The sequence below is a fragment of the Dermacentor variabilis genome, chromosome 7, assembly GCF_050947875.1.
Source record: "Dermacentor variabilis isolate Ectoservices chromosome 7, ASM5094787v1, whole genome shotgun sequence".
Taxonomy (NCBI): Eukaryota; Metazoa; Arthropoda; class Arachnida; order Ixodida; family Ixodidae; genus Dermacentor; species Dermacentor variabilis.
This window is the reverse complement of record NC_134574.1, coordinates 78249852-78277153: the sequence shown is the minus strand read 5'-3', so window position 1 is coordinate 78277153 and position 27302 is coordinate 78249852. Positions and strand designations below refer to the sequence as shown.

Below are 27302 nucleotides of genomic sequence, written 5' to 3'. Positions count from 1 at the left end.
TACGCGCCCCGCATCGGACGCGGTGAGCGTCGAGCAACGGAGCGTTCGGCGCGACAACCATATGTGCGCCTGAGCAAGCGACGCACGCCTGAGCCGTAGAAACAGCTCGTTTCTAAGGCAACACCGCGTTCACTAGAGGCGCTTTTGTACCGCTTTGAAGCACCGAACTCATGGCTCAGTGGTAACGTCTACGTCTCACACTCCGGAGACCCTGGTTTGATTCCCACCCAGCCCATCTTGGAAGTTGCTTTTTATTTATGAAGTGCCTGTCGTGATTTATCGCTCACGGCCAACGCCGCGGACGCCGACGCCGACACCACCGGCTTTTCTGCGACACGAGCTCCTTAACGCAATCGCGTTAAAAAGCAACTTCCAAAATGGGCTGGGTGGGAATAGAACCAGGGTCTCCGGAGTGTGAGACGGAGACGCTACCACTGAGCCACGAGTTCAATGCTTGAAAGCGGTACAAACGCGCTTCTAGTGAACGCGGTGTTGCCTTAAAAACGTGCCGTAGAAAGTTATACTGCGGTTTATAGCGGTAGGAGGAGGAGGAGGAATAAACATTTATTGATGAGGAAAAAAAATTAAAAAATAAAAAAAAATAAGAAAAAAATTACCGACGATTACGTTACTTCCTAATGCGAAGTTTGAGCGCAGCAAATAAGCTGTTTCACCTTTTTGATAGATTGAGGCAAAGAAATCAAGCAACACATGTATGCGCTATCACAGAATTTTTTTTTTATTTTTCACACGTATTCCTTTAACAAAGACTCCACTAACAGTTCTTGACAGTCATGAAGGAAGCTTTGTGGTCGGAGAAATAGACTGATATATGTTCGACTTGGTACACCAATGCTTGATTCTCAAAGACGAGATCTATACAAGTGCCTCGCGAGGTTGTCACAGCCGTGGGACGCGTTACGAGCGAGAGGAACGGGATGTTCTCCCGCATAAGTGTTAGGAAATTGCTGTTTGTCTTTATGTCAAGCCGCCACCGATCTGGCTCTCTGATTGCCACCGCACAGGGCGAACGGCAGCGGCAATTTCGGCTCGGGCGGTGCACATATACAGATCCGCCGCCACCGATCTGGCTCTCTGATTGCCACCGCACAGGGGTTGCATTGGAGGAGGAGCGAAGAAAGGAATTAAGTTCGAGCCGGCGCTTTGACAACCGGAGACTCGCAGGAAGAGGGGGGAGGGGGGCGGCGTGTACACCCAGCGGCAAACGATGGGGGCAGAAGCGCGCGCAGCAAGCGGACAACACGATAAAGGGAGGAGGGAAGAGATAGCAGCGACTGACTGATGCCGCTGACGCCGATAGTGAGTCAACCCCAGCTGCGGAGTTGGTTTCAGGGACAACGAATAACCGGCGCGTCGGCAACTGAAGAGCACCCTATCCGCCACACAAGAACAGGGGGGGGGACCCTTTCCTCCTCTTTCTGCATGGCGGCGACGGTGTTCTATGCAGTCACGTTATCTTGACTCTCTAGCGGCGTCAGCGGCATCCAGCGGTATCAGTCGGTCGCTGCTAGCGCTGGGGGGATGAAAGGGGGGCGGAGCTGGTTACGAGGCCGACGACGACGACGACGCGAAACCCAGGAACGGACGCCAAAGAGCTGCGCTCTAAAAATGGCGGAAGGGAGCGGTGCAGGGTGGGTCCCTATTCCAAGACTCCAGTGGCCATCGCGACCCGCCCAGCTTGGTCCAAGAGGCCCTTCTGGGCCTCGAGGTCAGCAAGAGCGAGGATGGCCTCCCAGGGCTCCCTTAGCAAGGTGAGTACCAAAGGTGAATTAATGGCATGAGGTCTTTTGGCGCACTCCCATGTTACGTGAGGCAATGAAGGCCATTGAGGCAATGAGGCAATGAAGGCCAATGAAGACCACGGGCAAGAGTTAGTGTACAAGGTTGGGTTTATTTTATGGTATCTACCCAAATGTGGGTAGGTATCCGTCTGTATTCTTCTATATTTTTGCGCCTCCTCTACATTGAGTAGCCTGTGTGGTGGGGCGTACTGTTGCCGGGTTCTTCGCTGGTGCTCCAGTATATCGCGGACCAGTAGGTGATCGTCTTTTTCATCGTTGTGCGTATCTCCAGCTCGGTTAGTAAAGCCTCGAGCTAGAGTGTGTGCCTGTTCGTTTCCCGAGATACCCTCGTGGCCAGGACACCATAAAATTGCATGATCTTCTTTCAATGTGTCGCCTATGATCTAGCGGTAATTATGAGCATGTAACTTACAGAAGTCGCATTTACACGAGTAGCGAAGTACGTTTCCGCTACATTTCTACTGCGCTTACCGCACACGCAGAGCCATCTTGCGGCAAACACAGAAGACCCCCTCCTCTCAATGTACGGTGCGGCCCCGACAGGCGGCGCACCATGCGCGCATTGGGGCTGTGCGCGGACCGGTGCCAGGCGCGTCGCGGCCCCGACTCCCTCTCCCCTGACGACGCTTCGCCGTGCTCCCACGCGGGTTGCTGAATCAAGCGCCGTTCCTTTCTTTAGATTACTATCTATCTATCTCTCTGCCCGTGCCGATCACGACGTTTGGCTGGCGTAGATCGTTTCCCCCTCCGAGACACCGAGTTCTTTGGTTCGTTCCGTTTGCTCAGGCGCACGTTTCGTTGCCGCGCCGAACGCTGCGTTGCTCGACGGTCTCCGTGTGATAGGTGGGCGCAAAGTCCGATGCGGGGCGCCTCGTAAGTGATCCCTGCGCCGTAGCGCATTGTCTTACACCCCTTGGCGGGTCGATGGGAACGCTGTCGCGTTCTACTCTTGAAGGCGAAGCTTAAGCGTCCTCCAATTTTTTCAACACATGATTGTTCGTGAGCTAGAAGTGAAAATACACAACAGCCGGTTGGACGCGCCAGTCTGAGACAAAGCTCTCGTCAATCGTATCATACCACAAATGCACTCGGTTCCTTACATGAGATAGGCGCTGTGCTAGTCAAACATCTACAGGAGAGTGTGACAGAACGTTATAATTGTGGTAGAGTGCAGTAGAATATGAAAAAAAAGTGTTATGCATACCCAAAGTACGTTCGATCTTTATGATCTTTCTTGCACGTGCGCGTGGAAAAGAACACACTCTTCAAGCCTAAAACGAAAATTGTCAAAGATATTTTGCAGTCACAGAAGATACTCGGGTAACAAGTATTTGATATGCAGATGCGCATACTACCGCAGTTATTGTGTCTGAAAAGATATTCATATTTTCCATTTGTATCTTAGGATATCTCTATGGATATGCAAATTTCTTATCATAGATCTATATAGCGAAGGAACAAATGCGTATGCAAAAAATGTTTCATTTGAATGAAACATCGGTTAGTATGACGAAATTTGTCTTTCTTGCTGAAAGTGTAGTATTTTCATTCCGAAACAATTTATTGGGGTTGCTTTAGCTGCGTAACTTCAGCGGCTTTAGCTCCTTGTACGCTGTGCTGTCCGCGACTCTTGCTTGTGGCTTTTGTAATTGATCGACGCTGCTGCTCTGCTTGCCGAGTAGCTTGGGCGACCACCATCTAACTACAAGAACGTGAATAAGAAGCCTGTGCACGATGGCGTAATTACCGCTGTGGAGTTTCACCTTAACCATAAAAATATTACGGTTTCTGCAATACCGGATTGTCGGACAGCTGTACAAGAGAAACAAACTTGATGGCGAGATTTTTTGTGAAGCTTCGTGTATGCAGAAAGCACATCAAGCTGCAACGATCTTTCTTACTCTACTTATCTGCTGGCGTAATGCATTGGTTAGTGATATATTCATTACCGTACAATCGTTTTAGGATTTTTCTTCTACGAGAAAACATCTGCCGCGCAGGAAACTTTCACGTAACGTGGATCAAAAAAGTTATTTCACGTACACAAAATAACCGTCTTATGCACAAGTCTTCAGGAAGCAGCGCAATCCATGCTTTGGTTTAGAAACTCACGCACCTTTCAAATCGCTGATGTGTGAAAGCCACAGGACGCAAGGCAACGCCGTTCTTGCATTCTTCAGACTTTGTAACAAAGGACCACGCAAGCGCAACTTCTATGCCGACAATGTGGCGGCATCAGATTTCGTGCGAAAGACGTCGCACGCATCAGCATGTGCTGTATGGTACGGTGGCTGCGAGTAAGTGTCAATTGCACAGACGAAACTAAAGACAGAAAAATCAAGAATACAAAAGGTCGGCTGCGCGCTGACGTTCGCGCACTTTTTTTTTTGTCGAGGCGGCACGAGCGCCTCCCCGTGGCTCTGCTACACCAATACGCCCGCGCATGCCTGATCGCCTGTCCTCGCTGGTGGGTTGTGACGAAAAGATAAAAAAAAGAATGCCGCTGCCTTTAGTTTTACTCTGGGGGCATAGCGGCAGCAGCATGGCAGTATCGTCTTGAGAAGCAAAGTTCAGCTTAGCTATATTTGGCTCGGTGACGTTGCGACGGCTGTCCTTGTAAGTTAAGAAACACGACACATTCTTTCCTGTATTGGAAATACAGATACTGATTAACTGACTTAGATGGGCTAGTTGGTCGCTGGCTTGATGAAACATGGTTATACCGGCGCGATTTCGGGAGGGGAAGGAGAAAGAATGCACAAACGACAGTTGCCGAACTTCAACTGAGCTTTACTGCGTAAAAATTGCTCGAGTAGCAGTTGTTGCGCAGAGATATTAGAAACAATATCGCCACAGCGTACTTTGGCAGCATCGAGAAAATGTGCAGGCTTTCGTAGCGAAGTGTCACTTGGCTGGCCATTGCAAAAGGTGCCCGTTCACTCCAGTGTACAGAGGCACTTGTATACTAGGAAATTTCAAGGCAAAATAAAGTGAAGGAATTGTTTAAGGCATGTAAAAAAAAGGAGAAGGTTGATTTAGCACCAGGCCGCTTAACTTATCGAAAAAAGAACAGATATATTTGCACAATGAGTATTGAAGTCCACGGACAAGAGGAGCGCAGAATGTGTTATAGCGTGGTTAGCAATTTGTCGTTACTCTTCCGAAGATCAGGACGTTGAGTAGTGAAGTGAGGCATGATGATATGCTTTTCTGCTGACAAAGTTCGCTGTGGCAATATTGTTTCTAAAGTTTCTACGCAGCAACTGTTGCTCGTATATTATTTACGCAGTAAAGCTCAGTTGAAGTTTGGCGGCAGTCTGGTGAGAATTATTTCTGTGTCATGTCCTCAAATCGCTCAGTTATAACCATGTTTCATCAATACAGATGTAGATACACGTATTGCCAGATGTATCATGACACAGATACAGCATAGCCAAAAAGTATCTAACATAGTATTCGAGATACATCTATCTTCGATGGGCGCCCCCCCCCCCCCTGCACAGCACTGGTATACTACAACTTTTAAGCCTTGATATATAAATATGTGATACAACATGCTACAGAAACAGAATTTGCTGATTTTGAGAAGAATTAGGCAATAGCAGAAAAAGGAGAAATAATAGGCGAAAGAAGTGCTACGAACTGCGGGTCGGCGTCAGCTTCTGCAGCCTTCCTCTACAGACGGACTCCGCAGGCGATCGTCTTCGCTTCAGAAGTCGTGCGAGCGCCATAACCGAGGCATTTGCTCTCTCGTGAGCCCCTGTCAGCTATGTTTGACGTCAGAACGGCAGCTTCAGCACGCGGCAGCAATTCAAGAAAGATCAAAATCACAGTGACGTCATGGCGGCGGTGCGACAAATCCGAAAGCAGCATATGTTATATTCTCCCCGAAGTAAACATCGTAGTTTTAGTGACACTACGCAGTGCAATATACACAAGCTAAGGAAGCACGCGCCATTTGCCTTGCGCCGACGCAAACGAACAAGGAGAACTCGAAGTCGGCGTGGCGGCTCCGTTAGAGTAGTGACGGGATGAGTAGCGTCTGCCACGGGCAGCGCGGGCTTGTTCCTGAAAGGTTTAGGTTGCGTGGTACCGTTTTCGTCACCATTGCAAGTGTGCCACGTGTCTGAAATTGAGCAAATCACATGAGCTGTATGCTACATGGTGTATGTAAGATAGCTTTGATGAAGCTACCCGGCCAAAAGCGTGCCTGGCTCGCTGTCGGCTTGGTGTGGCCGCTGTCTAAGCTCGAGCAAACCACGTGACGTGCAACCCTCGGTCAAGCTGGGAACGTCTGCTATCAGCCACGCACCTGAATTGTGTTTACTTCTTGTAGTCAACTTTAAGGAAATGTTACTCTTGCCAATGAAGCAATATCATGATGCACTTATACCGAAGACCGGTGATGTAGCCAAATCGCTGGATCTCTCGTAAACGAGAAGGCTTTTGACTGTATGCACCATGTTATTTTGTTCCCTATTCTTGATTACATTATTATCGCGTCCATTATCACAGAGGGAATAGCGTTGGAGTACGGGAATTGTACCACACGAATAATTGTTACTAAAGCCTTGGGAGCCCCAATTAAATTCCAGCGCTTTGTGCGTCAGGGTGCCTCCTTCCCAGTGTTGTTTTGTCTTTTGCCGAGAGCATGCGCTTGTCATTTATTTAAAATGAAAATGTTCGGGCCCACGACAACTTCTGTACAGCTCTCCTTGTTTTCACTCGCGGCGGCTCACGCATCCGGCGTTGAACTTCCACGATTCTGATCTTCTACATCCGTCTTATTGGAGCAAGTCAACATTCCTGACCACGACGTCACACTTTGGTTTGACATTTCACCTAACCGCACCGGCATTTATGTTCCTGCTCTTCGTCATGCAGTTTTCGATACACTGCACTCCATCTGCCATACAGGCGCACGTGCCAAGCAAGACCTTATTACCGAAAGTTAGTTTCGGCCGCGCATACGCGCTGATATACGAGACTGCATAGATCCGCACTTGTACAGCGTGTCAACGTATCAGGGTGCAACGACACAACAAGCCTCGATTGGGCAGATTCCCTCTCCCAGATGCACGTTTTGAGTCCGCTCATTTAGAGATCGCTGGACCATTGTCGCCATGTCGTGGTTATACGTATTTGCTTCATAGCCTGAAGCAGCTGCGATGGCTGGCATAATGGCGGAGATAGTTGCTCATGTTTTTCTGTCTACATGGATTAGTTATTTTAGTACGCCATCAAAGGTGATCACTGATCGAGGCAGATAGTTTGAGCCGGCACTTTTCACGTCTGTAATACCCTTTGTGGGTTCATTGCGCATTCGCATAACTGCTCACCATCCTGCATCCAGCGTCACCGTCGAGAGGATACATCGACATTTGAAAGCTGCACTCGCCGCTCAGCCTCACGTGGAGGATTGGGTATGGCGCCTTCCAATGATGATGCTCGGTCTTCGTTCAACACTCCTAACAGAATTCGCCTGCTCTGTAGTTGGGATGGTTTACGGCTATCGTCGTGCAGTGCGCAAAAATAGGCTGATGATTATGATGATGATGATGATGATGACGCCTGCACTATCCGTTTGCCCGATGACCTAGTCAATTCCTGAACTATGCCGAATGTTCAGGATCCTTCTTCTTTCATACAGCGTCTGCGCATTTTCGTGCCCCACTTGCGTTTATCGCCAATCTTTGCTCTCACGAGCAAGCATGACATTTTGCTACCTCAAGCCTGCAAACATTCTGATACGTTTTTGTGTGTTTACACGCCTCGTCGTTCTCGGCGGGTCCGCTACGACGGTCCTTTCCCCGTTATCAAACGTTCTGAACACCACTTCACAATCCTGCGGAATGGGCGTGAAGACATAGTCGTTCTCGAAAGGATCACACCGGCTCCCCGTATCAAAAGCTCCGTCTCGCGACCTCTTCAAGTGACCATGCACGGCCGCCTGTCCTCAGGAGGGGGGAAGGGCTGCATCTGTGGCAAACTTTGCTTCTTATGGCGTGTCGATGATTTTAGACATGAGTGATTAGTGGGGTGCGGCGTAAGAGATGAGCAAGAGAGAGAGAGGGGAAAGGGGAAAGGCAGGGAGGTTAACCAGAGGGAAAGATCCGGTTTGCTACCCTACGCTGGGGAGAGAGGGGAGGGCGAGGTAAAGTGATAACAATGTAGAGGTAAAGAGAGGAGCATAGACATACAATCACAGACGGTCACTGTCACTGCACACTGTCACAGCATAGCACAGTAGCACATGCAGCACAACAAACATCTGTTCAGGCTACAGCCGCTTGTCCAATTCTGTTGCCTTTAAAAACTGCAACAGTGCCCTCGTCGCCCTCGGCTGCGATGGCTTGTGATAGCGGCATTTTCAAATAAGTTCCTCTGCCAGAGGCCTTCGGTCAAGGCGTGCCATCGTGATTGCGAGCGATCGTCTCTGTAAATTTTAGCGAGGACAGTCACAGAGAAGGTGTTGAAGAGTCTCCTCGTTACCACAGTCATCACACGAGGCGTCGTCGGTCCATCCGATTCGAAAAGCAAAAGACTTGGTGAAAGCCGCCCCTAGCTATATTCGAAAAAGCAGGGTAGCTTCGCGACGGCAGAGTCCAGCTGGAATGCAAAAGGCGTAAAGAGGAGTCTAGGCTGGGCAGCGCAGGAAGTTTTGAAAACTTCCTGCGTTCCAAAAGGAGAACGCGATATCATGGCTGAGCATTCGAAGTTTTCTAGCGGCATCTGTCCTTGATAATGGTATCGGATTCTATTCGTCCCCTTGAAGAGCCGACCGAGCAGCGTTATCGGCGTGTTCGTTCCCTATGACGGTGCAGTGACTTGGAAGCCACTGAAATGTCACGTGGTGTCCTTTCTCAGTCAAGGTATGAATTAGTTCTCTAATCTTGAATGCCATTTGTTCGTGTGGTCCGCGCCGCAGGGCTGATAGCAAAGACTGCAGTGCTGCCTTCGAGTCACTGAGTATTAACCACCTTCGAGCTTGTTCTTGGCTCAGGAGACGAAATGCAGCGCAAAGAGCTGCAAATTCCGCAGCCATCAGTGTCGTTGGGTGACATGTTTTGAAACTGATGGTGGTGGATTTCGATGGGAAAACCACGGCTCCAGAGGAACACTGGCGAGTTGCCGATCCATCAGTATAAATATGTACGTGGTCAGCGTACATCTCGTGTAAAAGGAGCAGAGTGAGTTGTTTAAAAACAGGTGGTGAGAGTTCAGATTTTTTCCTGATTCCTGGTACGGTGAGGTGCACTGCAGGTTGAGCCGAACACCATGGACGAAAGCATTGCTTTGTTGCGGGGGTGGAGCCTGATCGAAGGCGGGTGTAATACTCCGAAATCGTAGTACAAAACGATGCCTGCGGCCTTTCTGACGGTAGTGTTGCCAGACGGTGGGTGGTGGAAAGCATTTATTAAAGAAGAGAGGTGTGGACTCGCGTAGGAGCCCTATATACTAGGTAGAATCCCTAGTCCGGGATCCCATTGGTCGAAGCCGCCAGCCTGGCCCTCTTGTCCAAGGCCGTTTGGGCTTGAAGGTCTGAGCAACCAAGAAGGGCCGCCTCCCAGTCCTCTCGGTTAGGATTGTGGTGGGGGGTGAGAGCCGAATTTTGCTGGCAAGCCCACACCATGTGATAAGTGTCAGTGACCTCGCCACAGTGTTGGCACCTGCCAGTGATCGCAGGATCAAAATGTCTCATTACTGCCTGGCACAGCATTGTGTTGGTGTATAAGCGAAGTAGAACGCGTTCGTTCGCTTTCCCCAGTCCCTTTGCTGTGGCTGGGTAGCGGCGATGGCTATCCTTAAAATAGGTAGAAATGTCTTTGAAAGTTAAGAGAATTCCGCCTTCATGTTCCAGGACCTCAGGGGCCAAAGGGGACGCCCGGTAAGCGAGTGCTCGGCTGGCGCATCAGCAGTTCATTCCCTTGAAGGCTCTGATGGACAGGAGTCCAAACTATATAGCGGGGGTTGGGATCGACACACTTGCCGCAGGTTCTCAGTTTTCGCTGGGCCAATAGGGTGACCCAACCAGCCTCGTATTTACGGCACGCGCCTCGCGAATCCGTAATGATGTACTTAGAATTAAAGTCCGAGGCAGCTAGGGCGATCGCTACCTGCTCGGCTTGTGTTGTACCAAGTGCACGAAAAGTGAGCCCATCCACCTGTGTTCCCTGATGTATGACTGCTGCTGTATACTATCCCCCGTGGCTTGGCCCAGCGGCATCTACATAGTAAACTCCATGTTTGTTGCCATAGTGACGCTCCAAAGCTTCTACCCTAGCTTGGCGGCGTCCAATATGGTCTTCTCTATCCATCTTGGTTGGAAGAGATCCAATTCGAATGGCGCGTCTCCGGAGTTTTGGCACTCTGACTCTTTCTTGTATGTGAAAATCGTGTTGGATGTGTAGTCGAGCCAGCAGTAGTTCGCCCGATCGTGTTTGGGCTAACCTTGTGTATTGATTTGTTAGGTGAGTTTCTTTGAGCTCCTGGAAAGTGTTGACCATTCCAAGATCGAGAAGTCGTCCGTTGGAAGTGGATACCGTGAGATCAAGAGCCCTTTTCATCAGTTTGCGGATGATAACCTCTACCCTGTCTTCATCGTGCTTCCGAAAGGGGGGGGTGTAGCGTACTGAATACAGGATGCGGCTAGTTAAGAAAGCGTGAGCGAGCCGCACCACGTCCTTGCTTCGTAACTCTCATCTTTTATTGTAGTCCCGGCGGACCATTCGACCCACCTGGTCTCCAATCTTCCGGAGCTTTTCAATGTTGTGTCGACCTTTCGTTGATGGTGTACGAAGAGTCCCAGAATTCTAATCTCCTTAGACTCGTGGATGGGGCCACTGCCGAGGGATAAGTGGATGTTTGTATTACCCTTACGGGAAGCCCTAAAGTGAAAAATCCTGACTTTGCTGGTGCACATTGGAGGCCGCCCGCAGTGCTCCGCGTAGCGATCTACTACCCGTGCTGCTGCCTGCAGGCTCCCCTCCATGTGCCCTGAGTTGCCTTCGGTGGCCCAGATCGTGATATCATCAGCATACAGCGCATGCCGTATGCCTTCAATATCATTCAACTCTGCCGGAAGGTGTAGCATAGCTAAATTGAAGGGCAGTGGGGAGAACACCGCGCCTTGCGGTGTACCCCGCGTGCCCATTTGATAGGGTCCATGTTCAGTGTCTTGAATACGGATCAGTGCAGCCCGATCGGTCAAGAAACCTTTAATGTAATTGAAAGTGTTGCGGCCGCAGTGTGTCTCACTGAGGTGACTCAGTATGACGCTGTGTTTAACGTTAACGAAAGCACCCTTCAAGTCGAAGGCTAAGATAGCCTTGTCATTATGAGGGTGCTTGATAGGCTGTATTGCATCTCTGCTAAGTTGGAGCAGGATGTCCTGCGCTAACTTGTGGGGGCGAAAGCCGAACATCGTGTCTGAGAAAGTGTTACGGCGTTCCAAATAATCTGAGAGTCTATCGCGCACCATCGTTTCCATCAGTTTGCCCACACACGATGTGAGCGAGATAGGTCTTAAGTTGTCTGTATTGATTGCCTTGCCTGATTTAGGAATGAATGTAACCAACGCTGTCTTCCAATCTCAGGGAACCGGTTCTTCCCCTTTCCAAATTGCGTGAATGTATTCGAGCAGGGCTTCATATGCCTGGTCAGGGAGGTTGGCCAGTAGTGTGACTGTGACCTTGTCCCTACCTGGCGCTGTGCCCCTGCGCATCTTGGCCAGAGCCGCCGTGAGGTCGTAGAGTTGGAACGGTTGGTCCAACTCGGACTATCTTTGCCTGCATAAAGATATTCTATGCCTTTGGGGTCCTGTTTCTGGCACAAGCACTTGTCCCGTAATGTCTCGGCCAGGTGTGTTGTGGTGCCTTTAAAGTTGTGGAACGCACGTTGTAAATGTCTTTGTTTCTCCTCTTGATTGTGAGGGGTCAATTAGATGGCGGAAATATCTCCATGTGTTCTTACCAGACATTTGTGTAGCTGCTGTGTTGCACCGATCCACCCAGTTAGTGTCAGCCAGGTGAGAGGCATATTCCGCGGCCTTTTGGGTGAGCTTTACAATTCGTCTTTTGAGGGGACGGTTGTGTTTCTGTCTATGCGAGCGTTTGGTAAGACTGCGGCGGACTTCCCAGAGGTGGAGTAGATGGTTATCCACAACTGGGTAGTCCTCCGTTGTCTAGATGTGCTTCTCGTGTTGTTTGAGGGTTGAGCTGAGTGTTCGTGCCCATGCTTCATATCCATGTTCAAAGACATCGCTGGCTGGTAAGGACTTACGGAATGCCTGCCAGTTTGGGATTCGGGCGTGAGTAAGTGGCCGTTTTAGAGGTATTAATGTTTTAGAGCTATTAATGTATTAATAACACAATGGTCCCTTCCGAGAGTGTCCTCCATGTTGTTCCATTCGATGTTTTGTATGTGTCTGGAAAGCGTCAGGTCAGTGCACGTGTCCCAGGTGCGGAATTCCCTATACGCGTAGGGTGTGTGGGCCGGTTTGTAGAGTGATGCCTAGCGTTGAGATAAGCTCCGCTAGCTTACGCTCACGTGCTTCCTCCTTTCTGTAACCCCATAGTTGACTGGGGGCATTGAAATCGCCCACAATCAACAATGGGTCTCGACCCGCTGTCTTCAGCGCCCGAATAAAGATGTCAGAGAAATTGACGTGTTTGAGTTTGGGCGGACAATAGATATTAAGCATATGCACTGATGAGTCAGAGCACCGCAGGGGAAGCACAGTGACCATAGTGTAAGAATAGGCCAGATTAATGTCTAGATCCACTTCCTGTGCCGTGTACGATTTGTGTACAAGAATACAGGTGAATGGGTCTTTCTGGAGTGTGTTGTAGCCCGACATTTTGGCAGATGCACCAGGTTCTTGCTGAGATACAATGGCTGCTAAGAATTCAAGAGTTTCGAGGTAGAGGCCGAAGTGTGCTCTTTTATGCCGATGACGGAATCCTCTACAATTACACTGTATTAATGACAAAGGTTCCCGTTTTGGTTTGCGAGGTGACCGACTAATTCCGTGAGCCATGTTCCTGACTCGAGGCTGGTTGGTCTAACCGGCCCACTGCCGCAACTGCTCCGGCCCTTTGCAAAGCTGCTAGGGGGGAATCATCATTTTCATCGTCCTCAACAGAACGAAACATTTTTGATGGGCGGCTCACCTCGTTGACAGGTTCTGCGCGCCTAAACAATTTTGGACTGGCCTGGATCCTGCCATTGATGTTTTGAGTTACTTATTCCGTCACCTGTTGAGTTATAGTGGCTGCAATTTGTTACAACCGAGCTTGAATGGTCTCCTTAATCAGACCGGGAAGCTGGGCCATTTCTTCGGCCATGGTTTGCTCAAGCGCCGTTATGCGGCTTTCCAAGGTAGCGATTACAGGGGAGCGTGACATCGGAGCAAAGCTCGAGCCCACAGACGCCGGGTCGTCCCCCTCATCCATTGTTCCTGGAACAAGCGGTTCTTCCCTAGCCTTTTCCAGTGCATTGAGTTTAGTTGCCAGCTGCGCGTTCTGACTTCTGAGAATTTCTAATTCTTTTCTCATTTCCAGTACCATGAGGATGGGGGAGGGTTGAGAGGAAGTAGAGACAAACCCCGCCCAGTTGCTCACCTGGATTGCAGTAGGGTTGTTGCCAAGCGATCGAAAATCCTCTGCCTTGAAGGCTGGCGGCTTGGCACTGGTCCCGGACTTCACATGTTGGTTCTGACAAAGTTGCTTTCGGTTGGCTTGCCCGGACTTGCCCGTCTTCTTGTTGGTCGGGGCTACGTGGTCCTGCTGGGTGACGTGTCCCTTCTTGCCCGTCTTTAGTGGTTGACCCCGTTGTTGCAGGGTAGGTTGTCCCGGTCGCTGTAGCTTCCGAAACTTGCTTACACAATCTGTGGAGCCAGTGAGGTAGCCCCTTCCCAGATCATGAATGTCAAGGTGCACTCTTGTTCTGCAAGGCCTTGGTCCAAAGTTCCAACGTGTTGGCCGCAGTAGCCACACCGTCCTACGACTGGGTGGGGGCAATTGTCCACGCGGTGCCCCATCGTGCCACATACGTAGCAGGCGGGGATCGTCTTTTTGTAATCCCTGACCGGGGTACACTCGCAGTCGTAGTGTATGTAACACGGTAACCACCGGCCCACGAAGGTCACCACCACCACATTGGATGCACCAAGTTTCCGTATGAAGGCAATATCGCCCTCTCGCATTTCAAGCTTAGCCTTTAGGGATGCGGAGGTTTCGTCAGCCCGTACACTGGCCACACACACACCTCGGCACACTTCACCATTTAGTTTCACATGGCCCCGAAAGGGGAAGGAGCGTTCCCCCGCTTTCAAGTCAAATTCCTTGGCAAGCTTGTCCGCTGCTTGCACCATTTGTGTTCCACAGACGATGAGATTTTGGTCGCAGACCGGCCAGACGTTGAGAGCAGCTCCTCCCACCCCACCCACATGATGCGCCACTGCCGCTCCCACTTCTCCATGTCGAAAGGCCGTCTTGAGGTCCAAAGTCACACGCGGCTTCAATACCACGATGAGATCCTCTGAATTCATTTTTGGCGTCTGCTTCGGGCGCCAGGTGGTTGCCGTTTTCTTGTTCAGCGGCAGCACAACGCCAGCATTGCCGGGCTTGCCGGGGTGGCTGGGATCCCTAGCTGCCGTGTTTGACATGGGCGACGCAGCTGCGGCGTCGCCCTTTGTACCGTCTTGTTCTTCTGGCGTCTCCGGCGGAGATTCACCATCATAGAAAGACGCTCATCTTCTGAGGGAGGCAGGTCCTCGTCTTGCCCATGAGTCTTGATTTCTGCCGAGGCCATGGTGGTAGGGTCGTATCCAGCCGTCTTTGTGGTCGCCATCGGCCGGTAAGTCCCAGGGAAACTCCGGCGCCGACGGAGTCAAAGCTAACCCTCTTGAGGGGTAGCTATCCGCGGGGTGGCGAAGATAACAAATTCTGTGAATTTGTTACCTTCGCAGAATGTCCAAATTTGTCGTAGAAGTCGTAGAATGTCCAAATTATGGCCCACCTGTACGAGACCGTTGTCGAAAAGTTCCTACTGATGCTGGGGATCCAGTAGTATCAAATTCACGAGGGTCACATCCGAAGCTCCACGGATCCTGTCAAAAGTTGACGGAGCCGATGCATCGCGCGGCCGATGCGAGACGCCTACGGCGGCGTTCCCCCAGACGGTGGGAACGGGCACGGGCAACGTGCCTAATGTGCACTCTCAACACTTCCACCGCAATGTGTGTTTGTATGGTTGGTTCCGGGCGATCTCAATAGTCGCTACTGTCGATGTGCATTTTGGCAAACCAATACAAACTCTGAGAGCCTGAGCTTGATGAGCCTGCAGAGCAGGAAGATTTGTATGGCAAGTTTTGGTCATTACGGGCAAACTCAAAAGCCCAAAAAAGAGCCCTGTACAATTCCAACATTGCATGCACTAACATTCCCCAAGTCTTTCCGCCCAGAAACTTGGAAAGCTGGGAGATTAGCGTCAGACGATGTTTCAAGTAGGTCACGTGCGGGTTCCACGAGAGACCTCTCTCAATGATTATGTCGAGAAATTTGTGACTCTTCTCATAAGAAATTATCTGGTCATTTATTGAGATGGCGTAGGGTGTCATAGGCTTACGAGCGAATGCCGTCAGTGCACATTTGTCGGACGAGATTTCAAGACCTTGGTTGTGGAGGTATAGAGCTGTTAGAGTACCAGCTTGTTGAAGTCTTGCACGTGTCTGAGGACGTGTCACACCTGAGCTCCGTATACAGAAGTCGTCTCCATGCATTGATATCTTGATCGCTGCTGGAAGATGATCAACGAGACCGATGAGTGAGGTTGAATAGGCTAGGGCTTAGTACACCGCCTTGAGGAACATCTTGGTAGGTGTAGTGCCGTGCGGTTTTACCATCGCCGGTACACGCAAAGAACGGTCCCATAAAAAGGTAATGAGAAATCGAATGGGAAAACTCGACCACCTAGGCCAACCATCTCAAGAGCATGGAGGATAGCCTCATGAGATACGTTATCGCATACCTCCTTGACATCCAAGAACAAAGCTGCAGATAATCTAAGCTGCAAGATCAACAGCACTGTCTACTGATGAGCAATCTTGACGAAAAGCGGCGATGCAATTAGGTAACATGTCCTAGTGTTCCAGGTAAAACTCCAAGCGGGCAAGGATCATCTTTTCCATTATCTTTCCCACACAGCTGGCCGGCTCTATTGGGCGGTATAAGGTCTAGTTCAAGTGGAGACTTGCCTTGCTTCAGGAGAGGGACCAAGCGGCTTGTCTTCCATTCTTCGGGAACCATGCCATCTTGCCAAGATACGTTGTATAGACGTAACAGTTCTCTTTGTGCGCCATCGCTCATGTTGTTCAAGGCGCGGTAGGATATTCCATGTGGCCTCTCGGATGAAGAACGCCTGCATAGAGCAAGAGCCGCTTCTAGTTCCTCCATTATGAAGGGAAGATCCATGCTGCAGCCCCGTGAAACAGGGATGTGACTGGGGGTCGAAAGGCTCGACCGGTTGCTTGGCCAGCGATGCTTGTACAAAGGTGTTCTGCAGCATCAGCATCCAGTCGCCTCCGGAAGAGCGCCAGCGCTTTGAATGGGAAGCGTTGTTCAGGGAGGCAACGTAGACCACGTATGGGACGTGGTCTACGTTGTGGTCTACGAGATGTGGCTCCAGATGTGGGAAGTGGCTCTCGGGGGTCTAGTGACTGGCAAAACGTTATCCAACGTCGAGTTGCCAATCTATCCATACGACGTTGAATGTTTTTTTTTGTAATCGTCTGACTGTCCTAAGGTCTTCGATGGATCGTGTACGCTGATAACGCTGCTCCGCACGTAGACGGAGTGCACGTAGTCGCTCCAACTCTATATCCAATTCCGTGTGCTTCGACGAAACCGTGACCGTGCGCGTGGCGTCTCGCATTGCACACTTGATTGTTTCTTCTAATCCAGAGGACAAGCCCTCTCAACAAGCATTTTCCATGTTGGAAGTAAAATTAGTCCAGTCAATTAATCGAATGGTGTTCAGTGGGAAGTACGTCGACATCGCTTTGATGAAAAGCTACGTGGGAATGCGATCACTCCCGTGTGTCTCGATATCCGAAAACCATTTAATCTATCTTCTGAAGGACCTGGAGACGAAAGCTAGGTCAAGACAGCTGCCATAATTCACGCCTCGTATAAACGTTGGGCTGCCATCATTCAGGGGGAAAGGCCGTGGTTGCAGGCGAAGTTTGGAAGTCTTTGCACTCTTGCCTTTGTCCTCGTGCTTCTACATGCCATATGGTGCGCATTAAAATCTCCGATGATGACACAAGGAGCAGGGCACATCGACAAGATGTTCGTTATCTTTTGGGATCAAAAATATTTGAAGGCGATATATAAACGCCTACAAGTGTAAACATGAATTTGCCATTTTTAACTGTTGGGCAAACATTGATTGCTATCATGAACCGGAATCGGCTGGCGAACATGGGTCAGTTCTCGACGAATAAGAATGGTGACTTTGCTGCATGCATCAGTTGTTGCGGATATAACAACTTCGTATAGCGATAACCTAATTAGTTTTGACACGTTAGGCTAATATATGACTATGATTGGAATAAATTAGTATATATAAGCTGTTGAAAGTCTGAAATGCGTGATTCTGAACCTCCTGCGTTCCACTGGATGACTGACGCTGCCTTGATTTCTTCTAAAAGGATGGGCGATAGTTGGACATGTCTCTATTCGAGAGACTCAAGCACTGGGCTTAACGCGTCCAGTACTTTCTGTGCACTTCGAGCAGACGTAGTTCTAAGGTCGAAGGAATCACTCGAATGGAATCTATGAAGGGACGTAGCATTGAAATGACTTGACGATCTGCTTTGGGCGTGTCATCAGGGGCAGGAGTAGGCTCCCGAGCAGGCTTGACAATCTGTTGTTCTGTGGAAAGTTGCTGGCTCGGAAGCGCAGGCCATTCTTCCTGAGAAAAATTCCTTTCAGCTGATTTTCTTGTGCTGTTCAGCCCCTTTTTGGTCTGATTCGAGAATGTGGGTGCTACAATGGAAGGGCCCCTCTCCTTTCGCGTCTCTGCCTTTTTTGAGGAGGTTCGGTGACGCCCACGCCGACGCTGGATCGTTTCAGCAGCCTCCCTGTCTTTCGAATTGTCCCGAACCATTTGCATGAGAACAGCGACCTCTTTCTTGATGCGAGGGGAGTCCCTAGGCGAGGCAGCAAGGCAGCCATTACAGTTGCCGCACTTGAGGACAGTAGCCCGGTACGCGTCCTCCACGTGAGGTTCAGCACACCGGGGACCCAGTAACGAGTTTGGACAGGCACCCTTGACATACCCAAGCCTAAAGGCACTGACGGCATTGAAGTGGCTTTTGTGCGAAGGGCCGAACAGGGTGTCGAAAGCGACCGACTTCGACGTGAGGTGGTAGGCAATCTCTTTTGAAAATCAATTTGACGCAGCACGAAGTTCCAAGGCGGCTCACACGCGTGATGAAATCACCCTCACTTGCTAGTTTGACGAGGATAGGCAAGTACGCATTGGGAAGGGCGACAACAATGTCATAAATTACATCTGCTGTGGATGCATTATTCATCGAGATAAAGGAACGCACTTTGATGCGCCCTAGCTCCGAGATTTGCTTAGTTTGTCGAGCGCACTCCCGTTGGAAACATCGATTACAAGGACATTTTTGCGTGTATTTATCCGAATGCTCTTAATTTCATTCGGTACGGCCCCTTCCAAGAAAACAGAGCTCTTGCCTGTTCAGCAATCGGAGGTTGCTTGAGTGTTCCTCGCGTACGAACACGATGGCGTGAGGCCAGCGTTCAGGGCTTGACTTCAGAGTTGCCGTGCTCGCTTGCGTTGATGCGTTCGCGTTGACAGTCCTCGTTCTGGCCCTCTTTCTGCGGACAATGATGAAGCTATCATCAGATGAGTCTTCATCTGACACGGAGTACAGCTCAGTGTCCTCGTTGTCACTGAGCGCGCATCTTCTCTTCCTCGTGAAGGACGGCCTTCATGACCTCTGGCCACGAGGGCCTCTGGAAGGCTGCGCGTCCATGGCCACAAGACTGTGAGCCGAGGCACCAGGAAATTCCGAAGATTTCGCCGGAAACCAGAGAACACAGAAGCGTTCTACCAGAAGAACATTTCGTCTTCTTGAAGATGAATCCCACTGCTCTTAATTAACTGTGGCTGGTGGTTCCACACGCTTTTTTTCTTCAGTCAAACTACTCAACGTATTCATGCAGGGCCTTGGTGGATTCCTGGCCCTAACGCCACCTCGATCAGCAACAAACTGATTAGTAGCGGTGCGAGTAAGAAGGCCATCCTCAATGTATGGGTTAAGCTCACCTGTGAACGCGGCTCCGGGAAGCACGACCTTCTCAAGATCGAAGTGAATTGCAGACGGAAGAGCGAGTTCTGTGAATCCGGTATCAGCAGAGCTTCTCTTCGTGGCTCATGGAGACACAACCGTCGCAGTAATGGCGTGAAGTCTTGGATGGCTCGTGGGAAATTGAAGGATGAGCAGCAGAAGGCAGTACCATGGTATGGGATCGGCGGACCTGAGAACGTAGCTCCGGTAGACACGACCTTCGCAAGCTCGAGGTAGGGTGAATGTTAGAGCGACTACTTTATGCCGGACAAAAAGGACGGGGTTATATCGGGCAATTACCGTTGATTGATCGCCACCGGGTGCGAGGTCAATACAGGTGAAGTTGTAGCCAGTTCTCGGAACAGCATGGATATCACAGTGTTAAGCAAAGAGGTGATGCTGCTTTAGGCAGCAGATCTCGTTATGTAAATTAATCATCAGTAGAGGAAGCCCGGAACCCATGCGGCGATTGAGGAAGTAGGTTTTGATGAGGATAGATGAGCTCACGGATGCCTGGGAAAATGTATGTCGCGAGAATGAAAAAAGACAGGAAGAAAAAAGGAGGCGCGATGAATTTGAGCTTGCGAAAGTAAGACTGGACCAAGCTTAATTAGCGCGCCGGGTGGATCCGGCGCCGCCACAAACGGCAAGCGTGGAAATGAGGAGTTTCCTTCAGCCGTACGAAACCGGCCATGACATTGGCCTCTACCTCATTAATTTTGAACGACCTTGCGAGAAGCGATCATTTCATCAGGACACATGGCCGGAGCGGTTGCTTGAGCTGCTGCGGGGCGAAGCCTGGCAAGTCGTCGCATGATTGAGCGCAGCCGAGGTAGGGGTTTACATTTCAGAGAAGTCAAGCTTGCTCGCAAAATACACGCTCTCAGCAGAGGAAGTTCGGAGGAGATTTCGGGAGCAAAGAAAGCAGCCTAATGAAAGATTTGCTGAGTTTGCGTGTCAGCTGAAGGATAATTTTGCAGATTGGGTGAATACAACAGGGGCGGATAACGTAAGTCAACCGGGAGATTTAATCCGCTTAGAGGGATGCGACGAGACTCTGACGAATAACGTGTGCCTTTCGGTCAAGGACAGGCAGGATGGTCTGTCTCTAAGGAGTGCAGCACAGCTGGCCGATGAGTATGTGGCAAGTCGTGGCTTTAGGCCACAGCGCAGTAGCGCACAATACGATCCAAAGCCTTCCCCACGGCCCCAATCTTGCCCTGGGAGGCAGCAAACCGCATAAAAAGACGAAAAAAGAGCTAGCTCAAATGAAGTAGTTCAGCCGGAGGAGGAAATCGTTCCTATTTCCGCGAAACAAATTGTGCAGGAAGGTCAGGCGCTGTGTTACGACGCTAAACGCAGTGCAAGGAAAAAGGAAGAAATGCCTAGAAGGCGTGTCAGGAGTCCGTAACGAGGGGAATGGCCTACGTTCCCTTTCTATTCCCTGGTTAACATGGTTGACAAGAGGTTTCAGACCGCGCCCCCTTTGCGTACGGCTTAAAGAGATGACGCAATTGTCGCTTATTCGGAATGAATAACGACGATCAAGCTTTCCAGAAGCAACAGTTTGTTTCTTTAATTTTAGAGTTAGGTTAAACGTTGAGAGACCTCCGAGAGTTTACAAGTTTCCAAGTTTGTTTAGATTGTTTGTTTTAGAAGCTCACTGATATTCTGAAAGGAATGGCTCGCGCGTGCATAGATCTTCGAAACTTTGTTTTCTCAATAGGTATTTCTTTCTGTTTAAGCAGATAGGCTTCAATTCTTTTGTAAGATACGCTGACAATGCCGACAACGCGAAGTGTAGGTTATTTGCTGCAAGAGTGTAGTGTCGCGCTTGAGTGTCAGTTCACTTTTTGAAAGGCTCGTGAGACTTTCCCTTGATGCAGAACACGTTATTTAGAGGAGCGATTGTTTAACCTATTAAGGCCTAAGGAAAGTCCACCATTTACATTTTGTTGATTTTCCGTGTCAGACGATCTTTTCACATTGTATATACATTGGGAAAGGTTTGTGACGGGCGCTTTATTCTTCCAACGTTACGACAGTGTACATTATAAAGCACGCTGGCTCTTTATGGAAGCGTAAGCTACTATAGGTTACGAAATGTACATGCTATGTTTTTTTATATCCTACATCGTGGAGCTTCTAAACCAAAAAGGCTTGCAGCGAAGAGTGCAACAACATATTGAGCATGCCCGCATAACCTTCAGGAAGCACAATTAGCATTTTATTAGGAAATATTCTTTGTAATGGAGGTGTTTATACTTATCAAGTGATAAGTAAAAGTAAGTTAAATGACTTCATCAAGTAACAAGGAAGGGATTTGCTGTTGCTTTCATAGGGGCGTGCAACGAAAGTATGTTATTGACGCAGGCCTAGACGCGATGGCGATGAACGCAATCATTCAAAGATTAAGCATTCAGCATTGGGTTCAGTGGTAATTGATACATTAAAAAAACTTCTGGCACCTCCTCCAACGACAGTCGGTTTTTGCATTATAATCCTGATGTATGATTTATAGGTGCCATTTTCGCTAAAAATTCGTGTGATTTGAAGAGGCGGGGTCTTTATCTGGTTCACCAATCTTTGTTGCCCTGGGTTAGTTATCTGAGTTATCTTTTTAAATATTCTTCATATGATGTCTAAACGGTTTCAATTCACATAAATTTACTCTAACACTTCTCGCCATTATATTCACTCAGATGACAAGAGCATCGTCACTTTTGTCGGCAACAAGAAACGAACCAGGAAGAATAATAGCAGTGTTGATGTAATTCTATATACATTTCTTTCCTGCAACAGTGTGTGAAGTTGTTGTAGCCAACTAAATATATTTTGACATAATAAAGGTAAAAAAAAACCATCCTGTGTGCTTCGAGATCAAGTACAACCCTCTAGCATACACATATAGGCCTACGTGCTTTACAAAGAAAACCTGCAGCCATGTTCTTGCGACGGTATAAATATGGATTGTATATGGAATGTCATGCGTTCAACGTTTACACCCTTCTTTTCTAAAGCTTACGCAATTAATAACTTCGGCTTCGAGAAGCGCATGCTATGCTTGACAAAAAATAAAGAATCTGCAAGTAGAGCAGAACTTGATTTGTTCAGCACTTTTCAAGTTTGGCGATGAATACATAGTACACATCTTGCAGCTGACAAAAAAAGCTACAATGCGGTCGTCCTCGCGGGAGCCTTCTTAGCAAAATGGCCTACCAAGGAACGCTGCGTGTTTTGTCTTACATTATTCACAAAGAAATATGGTACTGTCCTTGTAAAAGTACGCTGGATGCTGATGGGTGAACCGCACATGTTAGAAAGTGTCTGTATATTTAATTTAAGGCGTGTCAAGCACGGAAAGAAAGCAAGGAGTTAGTGCGCGTTTCGCACGTTTAGTCATAGGCTGACAGCGTTTTGATTATCGCTTAGAGTGTGGGCGGTAATGTTTACAAATGAGGTAGAATCTTCGGGTAGCTTCCAGCGCGTATTTTACGCAACCTTTAAAAATTCTTTCTTAAGTGCGGGTTCTTTGTGGACGAGAGAAAGAAAATGTTAGTCGGTGAGTCGCACGACAGTCAAGAATTCGCAGAGCCTTATTCGAAATATCTGGATTGTTTTGAAAGGGAAGCTTTGTCTACGCGACCCGTGCTTGTCTCGCCAGACTTACGGAGTAATCATTCTCTAGTGTGGCGCCAGCGACCGTAGTCTAGGTGTCGTCCTTGCCCAGCTTAAGAAACGCGGTGAAGAGCATTCCTTGCTGTACCTCCGTTGAAAACTGACACCGCTATGAGAGGCGTCTAGCACCTCAGAGAAAGGGTGCTTGTGCATAGTATGGGCTCTTCAAAACATAATATGCTATGTTCGAAGCAGGAATTTCAAAGTTGAGAACTCCAATTGCCCTCTTGCATGGCTAAAACAAATACCGGGGGAAAAATTAGGATCTCACGCTCTGTGGGAAACGATGTAAGCGAATCTTTCACTTCTGTTTCCTTTGATGGACCATAATTAGCGGGGACGTTGACGGCGAATGTTTGATTTTTCATCGTAATGGCGAGCTAATGTTAAACGTTGCCTTACGTGCACCCTGCTGTTTGTCTGCGTCGTGCACAGAACACACAGGGAGACTTGTTCGCTTGAGGCGTTATTGTACGCCATTGTTCATAATCTCTGAAATGGTTGAGCATTATCGTTGCCTCACGTTGCACATCACATCGTAGCAGAAGATTTAAGCTTCAGTTGAATTACGGGGCTGTACGTGCTAAAACCATGATGAGATTACGAGGCACGCCATAGTCGCGGACTCCGGATTAATCTTTACACCCCGGGGCTCTTTAACGTGCTCCTAAATCTAAGTGCAGCAGCGTTTTTGGCATTTCGCTCCTGTCGAAATTTGAATGCCGCTGTTAGGATTGATCCTGCGATCTCGACCAATGCCATAGTCACAAAACTACCGTGGCGGGCACAGAAGCATTGATATGACGTGCGACAGCTTCCGTAGTGTCGCCTGGATCCTAAGGTGTGGTTTAGTAATGCTCCACTTCGGCTTGCCCTATGTAAGTTGTCCGGTTGACAAATTTGCATGGTGTTAATGTTTGAGAAATAGTAGGAACATACCTACCGTACCTTGAACTTAAATTTATCCCGTTTGCCCGCAACCACTGTCGCAGCGCTTCCCTGCCTTCTCAAGTCACCTTCTCCAGATCGCCCTTCTCTCTCCACCCTTTTAACGGAACTGGCAAGGCTGCGCTAACCATTCTCTGCTTCCTCTACCTTTTCAGCTAATTTCTCTCGTGGCTTGCAAGCTAGCAGAAAGGTAAGCGCTGTAATTTTGCAATGCGTTTGTGGGGAGCCACGGATAAATAGAGCTGTCAAGAGGCTAAGATGGCGACGCTCCGAGAGCTCCAGAGGGCATTGTGCACATTAGGCGTGGTGCAAAGGTCAAAAGGAGTTTCTGGCGACGTCTTTCCTCACCGCTTCACTGCTGTCATGTATACACACGCTCTAAATTACCCCCCGATGCGGTGTGTCAAACAGCAGCAGCAGTGTGAAAGTCAAAGGAAAATGCAAAGAAAGCTTCGTTTCTTTAAAAAACTGGAGACTGCATAGAAGGTCTCATTCGGAAGGAATTCAACTTCGAGGTCAAGTACAGGAAAGAGAGCCAGAATAAGAATGGAGATGGCCTGAGGCGGGCATATTAATCAAAGACCTGAGGGTAAATTTTAGGAACGTGTTTTCTACGAATCGCTATCGATGTTATTCAGACACCTATCAACCTATTTATGTCCTGCCGGCAGCTGGCCATGACAGAATAAAGAGCGAGACAGAGAGGGGCAGAGCATTGTAAAGCGATGTGGGGACCATAGCGTCCGGTAGGCGCGTCGCTCGAGCACGCCGAACAATTCGTGTGTATACCAGGACCAGTTTGTCTGAGGGCCTGTGTATACCAAGAGAGAGGTTGACAACGAAGCGAGGGCTGGTCTCTCGAGCTGCAGTGTGTGACATCAGCCATCACTTCTAGAACAATCCCTGAGGTCACGACCGAACACTGATGCTTCGGGAAAACCGACAGCTGGTCACCCTTAGGTCAAATCTTTTGGCGGCGGGGGTGTCTGTTGCGTCGCAACATGGCCAAGGGCATTAATTAGACGTTTTCTACGAGGCAACCCATTCATACACGCCTATTCAAAAGTCAACGCAGCGTTGACACCGACTGCTGACAGGTGCACATAAGGCCCTTCTATCTGAAATTGAGAATACGAACTAATGAATGAAAGTGGTCCAAGTCGACGCCTGCCGAAGAACGGCGCCGACCTTGGATTCCCAGAATGCTACGCGCTTGGTAAATATGCGGGGGCTTATTTAGCGTCATAGGAGGCGTAGTGCGGTGGAACGATGCGATATCATGGGCGGCATATCGAGACCTATACGACGATTGTGATTGGCCGGGATAAAGGCTTCAGATTCACCAGTCGAGTCGCCTCGGAAAGACAATGGCATTAAAAGCGGAGACCTTCCGTGCAGAGAGAGTGCTGCTGACGTGTGCTGATGAGAATTCAGACATTTAATATGCTCCTGCGTATAATGGGCTTCAACTTCTGGAGCCATTGTAATTAATGTAAAATAAACCCATTTTCCTTCATTCCTGCTACCGGTCGTGTTCGTAGAGGGGCTTGGTGGATTCCTGGCCTAACCGCCACTTCGCAACAAAGCTCAAAGCTCAGCAACAGCTCAAAATAAGCATCCGAGCCATCAATAAAGCATTGTATATCCTCCTCAAGAGTTGTAGTGGTGGTGTTGCAAGAGCTTCGCTGGACAGCCAATTTCGCAGGGCCGGCTTGTCGAGTCACTTTAATAAATGTGTAATCGCTTTAATAAATAAATCACTTTAATAAATAAATAAATAGACTGTTGACCATTTGATCGGTAATATACACGTTTATAATGTATGCAATTTAATTAAAACTGCAAGCACGGGCAGAACATAATGGCATACTAGGAGAGCTTCGGTGGTCGTCTGGATCATAACTTATTTGTTCTTACTGAGTGCATAGAAATAAACAGACAACAAATAAGATCATCATATGCGGCTTTTTAGACATTTTCGGACAGCGTGCCAAGGTTAAGCGCAACATTCCGGAAGGAGAAGGCTGAGGCAATGACTGTATAGGACTTTTGAGGGAGATTTACCTGCAAATACCGTTTGCCTTGAATGGGAAAGGATGACGTTAAAGTTGAGATCTCCAAAGGACTAAGACAAGAGTCCCCTTTGTCCCCGATATTGGTTGCGATGTACACGTTAAGGGTGGAAAGGGCGCTAGAAGGAATAAATATCGGGCTTAATGTCGGATGCAAACAGGCGGGAACGATAATTGAGAAGCAGCTTGCTGGTTTGTCTTCTGTGCACAACGTTCTGTTGCTTGCTAACAGGCGAAGTGATATGCAACGTCTGGCTGATACCTGTGGGCAGGAAGGCGAGAACTTGGGATTGAAATTTAGCGTTAGAAATGAAGCTTTCGGTATTCAATGAAAATAGGGAACAGAAAGGGGTAATACAGGGTCATAACATACCTCGGGAAAAAAGTATACAAATGCATTGGTGTATGGATAAACGAGGGCCATAGATACATAGAAACACAGGAAAACGTCTATAAAAGCAAAGGGGAAGAGAAAGGCGGATGCAATGAAACATATCACTATGGTCATCCAATAGATATCAGGTGCTCCCGGGTACGTAGAAAAGTGTAAGGGTTTCAGCACTTACATTCAGAAATGCGGCTGCTTTCTTGAAGTCAGACGAACGTTGAGAACTCGATAGCAACGAAAGGAGAGCGCCTCGCATTCGGCGCTCACGGGAATACTACAGACGAAGCCCTACGGGGTGATATGGACTGGCATGTTTCGACATGAGGGAAGCTCCGAGTGAAATTCTTTTCAAAGAGCGACTTAGGAAATACTAAAGAATGTGAATCACTTGCAAGAGGGTTTAGCTATTTGTACAAAAAAAAGAGAAATATTTCGGCAGAGACAGTTGAGCCAGCTGACGCTGTTTCCATTCGAGGCGAGACATGTGCGATTAAACATATCGCGTTATGGTCTTTCTGCTGATTGGGCGATCGGATTCTGCACACCTGTGCTCATCCAGATGGCTGCGACGCGACGCGCGAAATGTCGCAAGCACTAAGCGCAGCTTTTGTCGGCAAAAACCGTGGAGTCGAACCTCGCAGGCTCGGGTTCGAAATTTTTGTAGAACCGTTTAGGCGTTTTTTCTTCGTTCCTTTTCCGTTGTTTCGACTTTCTGATTTTCGCGTGTCAGTTCCCTGCGCGTTCTCAAATCCACGGAAACAGTGTTCACATGGATTACGAGGATTGTGTGGTTATGCGCAGCGAATTCTTCCGCAACAAATTTTAGCAGCGTCATCGTCTTTTCTTTTTCCTTACTTTTTTCTGTCTTTTTTTCTTTTGGTAAGGTGTTCCAGGTTTCGGTAACTTTATTTATTTCATTACGCTGAGGCGATACTCTTGTCCAAGCACAAGTTAATTCATGACAAAAGTACCACTAAAACTAAGAACAGTAAAGAGACGAGCTATAGAAA

General features: G+C 48.8%; 1 protein-coding gene across 13 annotated transcripts in view; it reads right to left on the bottom strand.

Moving 5' to 3' along the window:
* Positions 1-26733, bottom strand: part of LOC142587551 (glucoside xylosyltransferase 1-like) — a 106770-nt gene extending 80037 nt beyond the window's left edge. For 4 of the 13 annotated variants that reach the window (XM_075698650.1, XM_075698642.1, XM_075698648.1 and 1 more), the window contains exons 1-2: positions 26471-26733; positions 3028-3094 (exon numbers count right to left, since the gene is read on the bottom strand). Coding sequence is in view for 4 of the 13 variants with exons in the window: in XM_075698641.1 (XP_075554756.1) it covers positions 3028-3094; positions 5467-5554 (155 nt within the window). In the remaining 9 variants the exon portion in view is untranslated. Of the gene's footprint in view, positions 1-3027; positions 3095-5466; positions 5579-22876; positions 22973-26277; positions 26347-26470 lie in introns of those variants that run through there. The other 9 variants (XM_075698641.1, XM_075698643.1, XM_075698644.1 and 6 more) reach the window with 7 other exon arrangements.
* Between the last annotated feature and the right edge of the window lie 569 nt (positions 26734-27302).